At 30.1% G+C, this 13,329-nt stretch overlaps 3 protein-coding genes across 6 annotated transcripts in view; 2 read left to right on the forward strand and 1 right to left on the reverse strand.

The window, feature by feature from the left end:
* Positions 1-2,509, reverse strand: part of LOC141453450 (charged multivesicular body protein 6-A-like) — a 12,078-nt gene extending 9,569 nt beyond the window's left edge. For 2 of the 3 annotated variants that reach the window (XM_074126725.1, XM_074126726.1), the window contains exons 1-3: positions 2,366-2,509; positions 2,170-2,279; positions 544-667 (exon numbers count right to left, since the gene is read on the reverse strand). In XM_074126725.1, the coding sequence (XP_073982826.1) occupies positions 544-667; positions 2,170-2,279; positions 2,366-2,422 (291 nt within the window). In that variant the 5' untranslated portion in view covers positions 2,423-2,509. Of the gene's footprint in view, positions 1-543; positions 668-2,153; positions 2,280-2,365 lie in introns of all 3 variants that reach the window. The other variant, XM_074126727.1, reaches the window with a different exon arrangement.
* The window catches only part of LOC141453445 (putative inorganic phosphate cotransporter), a 13,836-nt gene extending 2,372 nt beyond the window's left edge, over positions 1-11,464 (forward strand). The window contains exons 4-16 of the mRNA XM_074126711.1: positions 1,731-1,863; positions 3,794-3,830; positions 3,945-4,039; positions 4,379-4,638; positions 6,059-6,189; positions 7,231-7,461; positions 8,236-8,323; positions 8,543-8,632; positions 8,707-8,840; positions 9,071-9,220; positions 9,308-9,440; positions 10,482-10,723; positions 10,797-11,464. Of these exons, the coding sequence (XP_073982812.1) occupies positions 4,473-4,638; positions 6,059-6,189; positions 7,231-7,461; positions 8,236-8,323; positions 8,543-8,632; positions 8,707-8,840; positions 9,071-9,220; positions 9,308-9,440; positions 10,482-10,723; positions 10,797-10,931 (1,500 nt within the window). The 5' untranslated portion in view covers positions 1,731-1,863; positions 3,794-3,830; positions 3,945-4,039; positions 4,379-4,472 and the 3' untranslated portion in view covers positions 10,932-11,464. The remainder of the gene's footprint in view (positions 1-1,730; positions 1,864-3,793; positions 3,831-3,944; positions 4,040-4,378; positions 4,639-6,058; positions 6,190-7,230; positions 7,462-8,235; positions 8,324-8,542; positions 8,633-8,706; positions 8,841-9,070; positions 9,221-9,307; positions 9,441-10,481; positions 10,724-10,796) is intronic.
* LOC141453446 (putative inorganic phosphate cotransporter) overlaps positions 10,847-13,329 on the forward strand; it is a 16,815-nt gene continuing 14,332 nt past the window's right edge. Inside the window, exon 1 of one of the 2 annotated variants that reach the window (XM_074126713.1) lies at positions 10,847-10,935. The gene's annotated coding sequence lies outside the window, so the exon portion shown is untranslated. Of the gene's footprint in view, positions 10,936-12,869; positions 13,004-13,329 lie in introns of those variants that run through there. The other variant, XM_074126712.1, reaches the window with a different exon arrangement.

The following is a 13,329-nucleotide window of genomic DNA, read 5'->3' on the forward strand; positions in this document are numbered from 1 at the left end:
TGTGGTTCGAGTTTCGAGCGTGGTTTTTTATTTGATTTAATGCGCTAATTTGGTGATTGTCATAGTAGTTAGGTTTTGCTATCCGCCGTTGTCCAAGGCAGCTGGACTAAAAAGTAGACATTTATTTATTTAAATACTAAGATGGTATGATTGAAGATTCTTAAAAATTATAGAATCTGTTTTCAAAGAATTCCTAAACCCCTAAGTACTCGGTTTACAGGGATACCTGTTTTTGGATCTAAGCTTCCCTATCGGAAGTTAGTATAATGGTCACGAACATAGATTCGTAAGTGGGAGATCCCTAGTTCCATCCCGCATGTTGCTAATTTTCATTTGTTTAAATAAAAAATTAGTAAAGTGTGCGCTTCGGCCCCCCGTCTTCATCTCCTAATCTGTAGTGGGACGTTGAGCCTCTCCTGAAAAAAATAGGCGATTACTTTTACTTTATTGAGGCTAACAATAAGTTGGGACCTAAGTCACAAGAATTGCATGAAGAGAATTTGAATATGTATGTATATAATCATAATCAATGTATGTAACTACTTTATGTTCCATTAAAGAACTTTCCAAACGAAAAATAATCGTTTCCATATTTTCAAGTTGTCGGTCAACTCTGTTCAAATAATTTTGCAGAATTAATTTTCTTCTCAGTAGAGATTTTACTTTCCTGCACAAAATTAAAATTACAATTTTTTTTTTTCGTCAAATTAGTTAAAGGTTTAAAGAAGGAACCATGTCCCCAAGAACATTCTAAAGTTTTTTTTTTAGTCTATCCGTCTGCTACGGGCATTATAAAGTGCAAATCATGTAACAGTTTCAGAGAAGAAATGGAAAATAATTCAAAAACATGTCGGGAAAAAAGAAAAGTTTTTTAACTGCAGTTATAATAGCTGCTCTGAGATATTTTCTACAAAGGAACCTTTACAGCACTGATCCATTCCTGTCGATTTCTCTAATAAGAAGACACTATTCAGAAGTCTGCTGAGTTTTGAGAAAGTGCTGGTTACATTGCCAGAACTCCATTTTACCTTAAGTATTAACTGAATTAACAAAGCAAAACAGAAAAAAAAAAAATACATGTAATTCCTAGAAGGTAAAACAATATACGAGTTGAAATAGAAGAATTTTTAGTTTTGTGTTAGCTTGCGCCATCAGCTATGAAGATTATGTAATAGTAAAACAAATAGATGAAAATGTCAAAAGAATAAGTAGAATAAAAAGTTATAAGAGGTAATTTTGAAAGTACAGAATGCTCTATCAATCAAAACCCACGTCGTTGTAACGTACGCCGAGCTTAAAGAAAATGTTTTCTAGAGCTCAAAGTCTTTTCAGTAAAGAAGCACTTAAAATTCGCAGATCTTGAGGTACATCAAAAAGATATTGTACCATTTCTTTATGACTTCGAAAGCAATATCAAATTTGACTTTCCACGATTTTTCTTGAATCAAGTTGCCTATTCATATCCAGTCAGGCAAATACAGATCAATTTTTAAAAATAGCATTTTTCGGAGATTCAGAAACGTCAAAAAGATTTTTGATACGATACTTGATCGTAATATCTACTCCAGCTAAGAATAAGAGAAAATTAAAAAATTGTTGTAAATGTTTTTTTGTTATTTTAAGAGTTTTATTTCCCAATTCGATTTCTGTTAAAGCATATTACATTCAGTGATTTTTAATAAATGTTGAAGACAATGTATATTTTATGTACTTGAGATCTTTCTTTTTAGATGAAACTCTTCAATGACCTAGTTCGAACGAAACGTAGAGAAAATCGCTTTTGGAACAAGTTAGACTTAAAAAGGCTTTAGTTGAAGCGCCTTATCCGAAATTACTGTCTTTAATGTGACTGCGCACAATTAGGTTTGTAAAGCTTTTTATTACCTCTTTTTGATTTTTTTTTTAAACATCTAAAGAGTGAGTGTGATTTACATATATCAAATATCTGTTTTATTAATCATTATGGGCCTACACATATATTCCACTTTTTATTGAATGTAGAGCATAATTATATTTGGGCCTACAAATATTAGATACCAGTAGCTACCGGATAGCTTCTAAAAACTCTCTTTAGAATGCTCTAAAAAGGGAGCATCTTTAATTTAAGCTTCATTCCAATTTTATATTCTTTTTTTAATTGTACTTTGTCTTACATCAGAAAAATCTTACTCCCTTTGTCCACTTTCTAATAGTTTCTTCGTAATTTCTTTTTCATCCCTTATAATACATTCTGCTTTATGTAGAAATATTTTTATAGCATCTCTTAGGCATTTGATTTTCTAAAAAGTTAAAATCATATATTTGGAAGTATAAAATGAAATAATATATTAATCTAGGCATTTTTAAAAGATAAAGCATTGCTTACTAGAATAGCGATATCTCTTTTTGTGACTTTACTGTGTTTTCTTGATGATTGTCCCATATTGATTTTTTAAGTCCTTGAAAATATATATTAAAAAAACAAAAAAACTGCGATTTAAGCAATTTTTGTAACTATGGATATGTATTTTTATGGAAAAAAAATTCTAGTGTTGTGAATACTATCACAATTTCCTTCTACTTCACTTTCCCTCAACGTTCTAATGTATATATATTTGCTTCGAACTTGAATTTTTATTAAAAGTTAACAGCGGCTTTAAAATCTATGATCAAATCGGTGCTTTTGAAAGAGGCGTTCCTATGTAGCTTCCTAGAACTCCATTTAAAATCAGTTTTCATGACAAGAATTTCAAACAAAAGCATGACATCTTTGAGTAAAGGATAATGAAAAATTTATTATTATTATTGTTATTATATGATTTTTTTTTCGCTTTTTCTGGAAAACGGATCGTACCATTTTAATTTTTGTATTTTAACCATAGTTTACTAATTGCATATATGTAGATCTACATTTATTTGAAAATTTTTCCAAAGATCCTTTTTATAAAAGCACTTTTTGGTGAAGCACGGAGGCTTCCCTCTCAAATGTGGAAAATTGATCCATTAGAAGGACCGTTTAAAAACTGAAGTTCGCTTATTAACTTTCATTCTACACATCCATTAGCTTATAATTTGAGTTTGTAAGGTAGACAAACAAATACATAAGTATTTAATGATCAATTTGAGGCTTTAAAAAAAGTATATATATAACTTTTTGGAAGGGCGAAGTTAAGGTTAATAATTTTTCCGTGTTATTCTGTTTATTAATAAAAATAATGGCCGACTTTCAACTTAAAAAAAAGTTGTTATTTCCTTTCTTGCAGGCTATTTGAAAAGTTTTCCATACGTTTTATGGTCCTCTTAAGTCAGTAGAAGTGGCTTTTACAACCCAAAGATGTTTTTATGTTTCCACTTAATTAGAAGCGAAAAATCGCTGGTAGCTTAAATTAGTTAGTTTGCTTGGCTGCTATTTGAAGAGGTACAATAAACATTTAGTTAAGATCGGTATGAACAATTTTAATGAGTTAGAACCTTGAGAATAGTAGATAAGAGAATGTCGTGAGAGTGTTCACACCAGATTCCAAGTTGGGATAATATTAATGAGTTAGAACCTTGAGAATAGTAGATAAGAGAATGTCGTCTGAGAGTTCTCAACAGATTCCGAGTTTGGAGAATATTAATGAGTTAGAACCTTGAGAATAGTAGATAAGAGAATGTCATCTGAGGGTTCTCAACAGATTCCGAGTTTAGAGAATATTAATGAGTTAGAACCTTGAGAATAGTAGATAAGAGAATGTCGTGTGAGTGTCCTCAACAGATTTTTTTCTTCTGTTTAGCAGTATGTATGCAATTCTATGTTAATATAACGTTTCAGATCAATGCCAATTTGAATTCGATTCTCAATTAAGAAGGTATGTATTAAAAAAAGATATATAAGATATATTAAGAAGTTATGTTGTTAATTATATTCCTTACAGGTCTGTGAATATATTGATTATTTTTATATTGTTTTTTCTTTTAAATAGTGGGGAGTTAAATAACGTTTAAAAGGGAGCAAATTTGACATTCGTGAGTGGAGTCGCTTGGCATACCTTCATTATGGGGACTACTAATCCAACAAGTAAGCCATTATTTTCATAATCAAATTCTTATTTATAAAAATGATTAAAAAAAAAGTTTAATTTAAAAGTATTATCACTCTAAAATGTAGTTTTATTAAATTAACTATTTTATTTAACCTAATTTTAGATTGCCTACTATTTTGTTCAGTGCAGTTTAAGATAGCTTATTGTTTTGTTTAGCATAATGTAAATAACATTTTTGATCGCTTATTAAATGATGTAAAGAATTCTGATGCGTCAATCAATTTAAACTCTTTAACTTTTAGAAAAAATTTCCTCAAATTATTACTTATCTGCTACAAAATTTTCATAGCTTTCTAATTATCAGAAATTGTTAGTTTCAGTTTCTAACAAAGTTTGATCACGTTCACCAAAATTGCAGTTCTCTGGGCAAATACAATTTTCGCACGATCTCTATGTGAATGTTTATAAATGATATATTTTAAAAACTGGAAGCTAAAACTTGATATTTCTTTAATGAAAGTTTTTACGAAGTCATACGTTCAGAAGCTTATCGAAATTTTCTGGCCAATAGCCTCAACGATTCTCATAAAACTTGGAATTATCATAGATTCGCAATACAAGAGATTGTTCTTAGGTAAATTTTAAGTTTATTAAAGATCTTTCTCATGTGACTCTCACCATTATCTAATTATCTCTGTTCACAGCCGCTTTACGATAGTATGGGGGACTGACGGCTACGTTGCACTTTAGGTGCACTTTATTTATTACCTTAATACTTTGATTCTGAAATTCGGCAAAGTGGAACTGCGGTTCTTGTTTTGATGTCTTGTTTTTTGTTTTTTAATTTTGTGAAAAACAGCTTATCATATTTTACTAAACCTAAAGTGGAAAAAAAAGGATATTGTCACTGGATAGATATGATCCAATCCTAGAAGATATATTCTTAATCCAAACTATTCATTCACATTTTCGTTTAGCTTATTTAATCCAACTTTGTAACTTGTAGTAGGCCATTGTGATAACACTTTTATGGGTGATAAAACAACTATTTTATTTACTTATTCGTACCCCCTACAAGATTAAAATACAAAAAGGCCTAACGTAAATTGCAAAATTCTCTTGGTTAATTAATGAAAGGTTTACTACCTATGTATGATAAACTATCACAACTTTCTTAGTGAATTTTGCATAATAACAATGTGTTCTACAAAAGCTGTTATATTAATTGCTTACTATGAATTCATTTAATTGGATAAAAATGGTCTAAATATACTTTTTCTACAATTATTACACTAAATTAATGGCAGGAACATAAACTTTTAAACACTTGTGACTTAAAGAAAGTACAGTTATCGTTTTATGTACTATGCTAAATGCATTTAATTAGTTAGTTTTTATTTTAATTTAAAAAAAATACGTAAAAATTATACGTTATATATATATATATATATATACATTTTTTTTTTTTAAACCTTTTGGAATCTCATAGGAAAAAGTAGTATTTATGAAGTAATAGTAATTCACGTTTCTTGGTGTCACTGAGGGTTATTTACATCCCAAAAATTGATTAACAAGTTTTTCTCTTCTCTGGGCGAGATTATAAGAAATAGTTTCCAATCGTAGGCGTCACTGCGTATTCTTATTATTTGTAAATGTTTAAAATTAGGTTACAATACTAGTATTAATTCAAACAATAGTAACATACTTTCGGCCAGCCTCGTTATTTTAGCACTAAGTAATAAATAATGAGAACACCTCTGGTCAAGGTCATAGTTTTCAATGTGTTAATTAAATAAAGTGCTACCCAGGTGCTCGTAAAAAGGTTTAAATTCAGAGTAAAAAAACCTTGGTTTTTCAAGAACATTTTTCGTTTTAATGGAATCTGTACTAGTCTGTAATATTCGATCAGTAAACACAGACAATCTAGGAAACTCCGAATCTCAATTGCTTATAATTGACTTATTGCTATATAGCCATTTCTTCTTATTATAATTAAAAATCTACCAGTAATATAAGCACTTTAAAAAAATAAATAAATAAATAAATTTTTGCAGGTTTAATCGGATGCCGACATCATCAAGTGTTGCTGATGTGTTTTGGGCTAATTATCGGTTATGCCTTAAGAGTGAACTTATCTGTAGGTATGGTTGCTATGACCAACAAAGATGTAAACCCAAATTATCCAGTAAGTTTCTTTTTTTCTTTATGAATGTATAGTATGTACATACATATGTATGTATGTAAGGTTATAAAATCTAAAATAATGTGTTTAATAGGTTATCTTTGCGTTTTTTCAATTATTTATTGACATCAAGTGCTTTATAATTGTAATTTTAACAAAAATGAGACTACAAGTTTAGATTAGATTAAAAACTGTTATGATTCGCGACAAAACTAGAAGTTATGTTCTAATTAGAAATGTCTTTGTTCTTATGTACAAAAACTACCATTTTTATCTTTTTCATTATCTCTTTCCATTCTTAGAGATAGTATTGCAATATACCGGTTGGCGAGTTTATAGTTTAATTTAATTTATTTTTTTTGAAAAGACTGCTAAAAATTTTCCTTCTATTGAACATTATGGAATTTTGTTAGATGTATTAAGTTGTTTAACAGAGTAACAGAATTCGGAAACATCCAGTAAATACAAAGATTCTATTCCAATTTTTTTCTATACATGTTACATATGTAAATATTTTATTTTAGAGATCAGGTTGCGAATTGTGCATGGAGGAAATTTCTACTATAATTCATGAATCATACGGTGTCTACTCTAAAATGAGTAATTTAGGTTTCATTTTCTTTGGTCATTGAGGAAAACCAAGTTGATGTAAGCCTTATCGTCTCCTACTTTATTCTGGCATTCCAGGGGCATTTTTTTTACATTTTGTATTGGGCCCCTCAGGCCCACTCAGACGAAGGGCCGAATATGTAATATATATGTAGAATATGTATTTATGAACTAGTGTACCTAGTAAACTTTTGACGAAAATTGGAGATGTAATCATGAGCCCTCCCCTTGTTAGCTATACAAACCTTTCACATTGTCACACAGGGATCAGTGCTGTTCCCTTCTTCTTTGACACAAGGTATAAGGAGGGGTACACTCTTGTTACTCCAGTTTTTTAAAATAATTATAATTTTATTTACAGAAATTTCACAAAATTATTCTTTTCTTTACTGTATCCGAATACGAAAGTTACAAGTATTTGTTTATTTGTTATAGGTACTAAATTGGACATCTTCAGAAAAAGGAACTGTATTGGGCGCATTTTTTTGGGGGTATATGATGACACAAATTCCGGCAGGTATTTTGGCAGGAAAATATGGTCCATGCAAATTGCTTGGCGTTGCTTTGCTTTTTTGTGGATTGATGACATTATTGGTTCCAGTAGCGGCGATATATGGAGGATTTATTTCCGTTTGTGTGTGCAGAGTATTACAAGGACTCGGGCAGGTTTGTTTATAGTGATTTTAATGCTTAACAAAAAGTTGTTTCATTGTTCATTAGCAACGACATTAGTTCGTATAAAATTAATATTTATTTAATTATCGATGAGGATATCCAAGGGTTCTTCGAGGTCCGAATGTACTGGAGACCATGAATTTATATTCACCAACAATGTACCTTGAATGTATGTAATCTTTCTTTAAATTTCTGTTGTTTAATCCATATATCTTAAGCGGGAGTTAAAAAGATTGGGGTTCCTCTTAATGAAATGTTGCTTTCAACTAGATAAGGACTACATATATGGTATATATATTTCTCCTTTCTCAGTTGAGGACTTAGTCACTCTTAATTACCTAGAAGCTCATGCACTTTTTGTATGCGATAAAGTAGCTAATAAGACAGTTACCTCTGACATAAGAATTTGCCCTATTAGGTTTTCCTAATTTCTTCATTTTGTGACGTTCTACAAATCAGCTGTATGTATTTCTCTAGACAAATTCGCAACGATATTGGTTATTCATTCTCTGATAATGTCAAAGAATTCATCAACTTTGCACCCATGGGCATAGATTGGAAGGGTTTTGGGGGAGATGCTATTTGGAGGTGTTTTGGCACATCAATCTTTTAATAGAATTGGGCCTATTTGAAGATGAAATCGGAGTGGGCATGTCCCATTGAGTCTAAGAGAATCTAATTCCTTTATCGTCCACAGAAGTAGAATGTATTATTTAATATCTGAAAATCTCATAAATATTATTTAAGCACTCTTTATTGTTTTAGGGCTTTCTTTTACCTTGTATAAATACCCACATGTCAAAATGGGCAATACCACAAGAAAGGAGTAGATTGTTCTCATTTGCGTTAGGAGGTAACTCTGAGAGTTCTAGTTTTTTATAAGCTAAATAAAGATTTTGTATTATACAAAATTTAACTATCAATAATAATAAATGTGCATGAAAAATAATTTAAAAAATAAGCTCTTATTTTTCAAAATAATTATTATGTTAATAATCAGGTGTATCCTGTAGTAGTCTAAACATCCGAAGATGTATACTGAAGATGAAAATTTAACCTTATACCTGTACAGGGACACAGTTTGGTACAATTGTAATGTTGCTAAGCGGAGGATTTTTGGCCACTAGTGCTGGCGGATGGCCCTCCATTTATTATGTATCCGGTAAAATATACTCTAAAATCATTTCAATTTTTCTATTGATTAATTGTATTTTCACTAGGAAATGTTAATTTCAGGAGCTTTTGGTGTTGCCTGGGGTATTATATGTTTATTTTTTGGGGCAGATTCACCAGCAGTACATAAAACAATTTCACAAAAGGAAAAGGAGTATATTGAAAGTAATTTGGTTGCTAGTTCCGCAGACAGTAAGGTAACCATCATTGTTTTCGTTTCCTTTTTTATCTGTAGTCAAAACTACTCCTACCACAGTTTTCACCGATATCCCTTCCTCTCAGGATTCGCCCATATCTCTGGTCGTCTTTTGTGATCATCATATCGACTCATATTCACACTATTCATGTCGATTAAATTTCACTCACTCATACTTCAACCATTGAAATTTTGTATCTAGTTATTTTAGAAATATAAAATTTATTGCAGAAAATGAAAATTCCTTGGAAAAATATATGCACATCAATACCAATGTGGGCTTTACTAATTGATCATCTCGCTTACAATTGGGGTTTTTGGACTTTATTAACTTTCATACCCACTTATATACAAGGAGTATTCAATTCACATATAGAAGCTGTTGGTATATTTTAGATTTCAATTACTTCTTATTAAATCATTTGAAGTAGATTTTTATTTGCTGATGTTTAATCATTTACGATTTAGAACGGCTTTTTGTCAGCTCTGCCATATCTGACAATGTGGTTAGCCTCTATGGTTTTCGCTTTTGTTGGCGATCTGATAAATAAAAAACGGCTGCTATCTTTGAATATATCAAGAAAAATGTGGAACAGTATAGGTAAGATACAATACAAATTAAATCTATACATGTAATAAATAATTAAAACAAACTGCCGGGCGATATTAAAAAATATTTCTTCTTATGTCAATTAAAAGATAATTTTTAAAAAAAAAATAATAATCCATAATATCTTCTTTTAAAATCGTAATAAAATTTATTGTATTAAGGAAAGACTGATGGAACTTATCTATTAAAATTGATTCATTGTAAAATTTAATTTGCTTACCATAAAATGTAAATAAGTTCGACTTAGCAATGACTTGTTAAAGGATCTAAAAAATTCTGTAAAATCCCATCAATATTAATTTTTTTAAAGAACAAATCCTTGAAAAAACACAGGAAACTCTTTCGAAACATTGTCAAATAACCTTTGTTTCTTTACAACCGATCATCCTCGTTTTACCACAATTTGAAATCACCTTCTTGAAAAGACAAAAAATATAGGTATATCCTGCTTCCGAGAAAGTGGGTTAAGTAGACTAAATTATTGCTCAATTAACTAAATTTGACATATTCGACAAACTTTCTTCGATTTTTATTTGAATAGACCTCTCTCAGTGCTCTAAACTTAAACAAATAATAATTACACTCATCTTATTATAACCACAGCAACAACAAAGTACATTATAATTAGTGAATAACTCTACCGAACGACCTTACCGATAAGTCGAATTTGGATTGGCCACATAAACCCCGGTTCCCAATTTAATCTCTTGGAGCTGATCGTTCAACACATACGAGTTTGACGGAGGTAGTCCCCTTATTTTTGTGGATACATGTGGTGGTTCACGCTACAAATATCAGCGAAGCTGTGTTTCGGAAGAGAACCTACCTTAGACAAATCTAGCTTTCAGCTCTTCACTTATTCTAACGCCCAATCTTTGGTAATATTATTTATGACTAGCCCAATAGAAATTTCTTTTTTCTGGATTTATGTTTTGTTTACTGATACCTTTGTCAAAGCAGGTGAAGACAAAGGTACGGGAAATCCATACTAAAATGAAATTATTCTATTTGTGGATTTGTTTTTATTTTTAGCCCAATTTGGAGGAGCAATAGCATTGTTTTTGTTAGCCTATACAAAAGCTGATGAAACTTTAGCCACAATACTACTTACCATCTCTGTCGGTCTGACTGCTGGTGTTTACAACGGTTTTCTAACCAATCATCTGGATTTATCACCTAATTTTGCAGGCACACTGATGGGTATTACTAATGGAATATCGAATATAACTTCTATTTGTGGACCATTTATAGTGGGCGTAATTGTTACTGATGAGGTAATCTTTGTTAGTTTTTTTCTATTTTTCTATTTCGCAATTATTGTATCATATTTGATAATAATTTTTCCAGAGTGATGTATCCCAATGGCAACTAGTATTTCTGATATCTGCGTTAGTGTTTACAATTGGGAACACAACGTTTTTAATATTTGGATCAGCAGAGACACAACCATGGAACAATCAAGAAGTAATAAGTAAACAATGAAGAGGTTGGTCATCACTAATTTTAATTAGTTATAGCTCATTTTTAAGAATTAAGTTTAAGAAAAAAGGGGCCAAATATAAAGCCCTATATGTTAATGAAGACTGACGATTACAATTTTATAGGATCAATTTTCTCTTCTGCTTTTATAATTCATAAATGCAAGCTGTCTGATGATGAACATGACTAAATCTTTGTATTAAGACAACGTATAATATATAAAATAAGATATATATAATAATTTCTTAAAAATAAGCAGTATACATTATAAATTATTGTTCGTCTTAAAGTAAACTTCGAAAAGTTGTTGGGAATTAAGAAAGCTAAATTGTAGTAATAACCAGCAGCTATAAATACGCTAATTGTACAGACAATATATTTAATTAGGACCCGTTTTGGAAATCCATGCATCTTTTGAAGCTCTTAGGAAGTGAAAATCTAAGGACACGGCCGTGCACCAGGATCGGCCCTTAGAAAGCTTTGTTCTCGTTGGTACCATTATTACACAGTAAGCAAATGCAAAAAAAAAAATATAATTATATTAATAACATGTGAAGGCACTAGGTGAAGCGTTCACTGTTTGGCGTTTGGGGTAATAATGATCACGGTGACTTTCTGACGTTTGAAGGCAGCGATGATTAATTCTTTACTATAATTCTATATTTAAGTACAAAGTAATAGACTAACTTGGTACGAATTAATTATGAAATATTGTGATTTAAAATAGCACTTTTGGGGACGTATCGTGAAGATATAAAATATGTACATATAACAGTTAAGTTTATAAGTGATATAATAATAAGTAATAAGCATTAAACTGTTCTTCCACTTCTTGACTGGTCAAGTTTTGTTTTCTCACAGAGTCGTAAGGATGTTGTTTGTTCTTTTCCATCACAAGTAATGAAGAACATGAGTGACTTTCCGTGGATCATTTTCCGGGAGTTTTGAAAGCACGTGAAATTGTATTTTGGTATTCACAAGTTCTCTTCTAAGCGAAAATATAACTTTCATCTTATCAACCAGAAGTCAGAAGTTGTTTTACTTAACATTCCCGGTTTTTTATTTTTTTTTTTAAATTTTACTCCAGGCAAGTCCAGGCATACATCGTCCAGGAATAAAAAAGGAAAAAAGCTATTTTTTTTTTTTTTTTTTTTACAAAATGTACAAAGTTTATTAACTTTTTAATATAACCGATACACTTATGGGATATAGTAAACATGTACATTTTTATGTTAACCTTAAAATCTTATGTGAAAATGTGTTTTTAGAACACATTATACATTTTTCAAAAGGCAAAAGTTCTTTCGAAACCAAATTTAAAATTTAAAAAAGATGTAAATAACATATTTATTTGAAGTTTTTCTTTCTTTTTTTTTTTTTTTTTTTTTTAAATTTATACTTCATGCTTTATTTGAAAATTATTTTTATTGTTTCTCAAAAATCAACTTTAATTAAGTCTTTTATAGTGTTTTTGTTTTCACTGGTGTGAATTAAATTGAACAATACTTACAAAAATCGTTGTCTTTTTTAAATCACACACACATACTTCCCCGAGGGTGTTTTCAATGGAACATTTTCGACTCTCTGCAATCAATTTAGACAATTGGTCAAATGTTTTAGATTTTAAGATTTCAATCAAATAATTAATTTGTAAAAGAAAATACTTTTAACGGTAAAAGAAAAAAGAACTAAAAAAATATGTAAAGATTTTGATTTTAGTGGTGAAAACCTAAAATCTAAGTCTAATTGATCGTAATATCTACTCCAGCTAAGAATAAGAGAAAATAAAAAAATTGTTGTAAATGTTTTTTTGTTATTTTAAGAGTTTTATTCCCAATTCGATTTTTGTTAAAGCATAGTAATATCTTAAAATTCAGTGATTTTTAATAAATGTTGAAGACAATGTATATTTTATGTACTTGTGATCTTTCTTTTTAGATGAAACTCTTCAATGACCTAGTTCGGACGAAACGTAGAGAAAATCGCTTTTGGAACAAGCAAGATTTAAAAAGGTTTTGGTTGAAGCACATTATCCGAAATTAGTGTCTTTAATGTGACTGCGCACCATTAAGATTGTAAAGCTCTTTATTATCTCCAGAAATTTCGTTTTTTTAAAAACATCTAAAGAATAAGTGTGATTTACTTATATCAAATATCTGTTTTAATAATCATTGCCCTACACATATATTCCACTTTTTATTGAATAATAAGAGCATAATTATATTTGAGCCTACAAATATTAGATACCAGTAGCTACCGGATAGCTTCTAAAAACTCTCTTTAGAATGCTCTAAAAAGGGAGCATCTTTAATTTAAGCTTCATTCCAATTTTATATTCTTTTTTTAATTGTACTTTGTCTTACATCAGAAAAATCTTACTCCCTTTGTCCACTTTCTAATA

This window comes from Rhodnius prolixus, unplaced genomic scaffold, assembly GCF_049639745.1.
Source record: "Rhodnius prolixus isolate KJV_2025 unplaced genomic scaffold, Rpr scaffold_3, whole genome shotgun sequence".
Lineage (NCBI taxonomy): Eukaryota > Metazoa > Arthropoda > Insecta > Hemiptera > Reduviidae > Rhodnius > Rhodnius prolixus.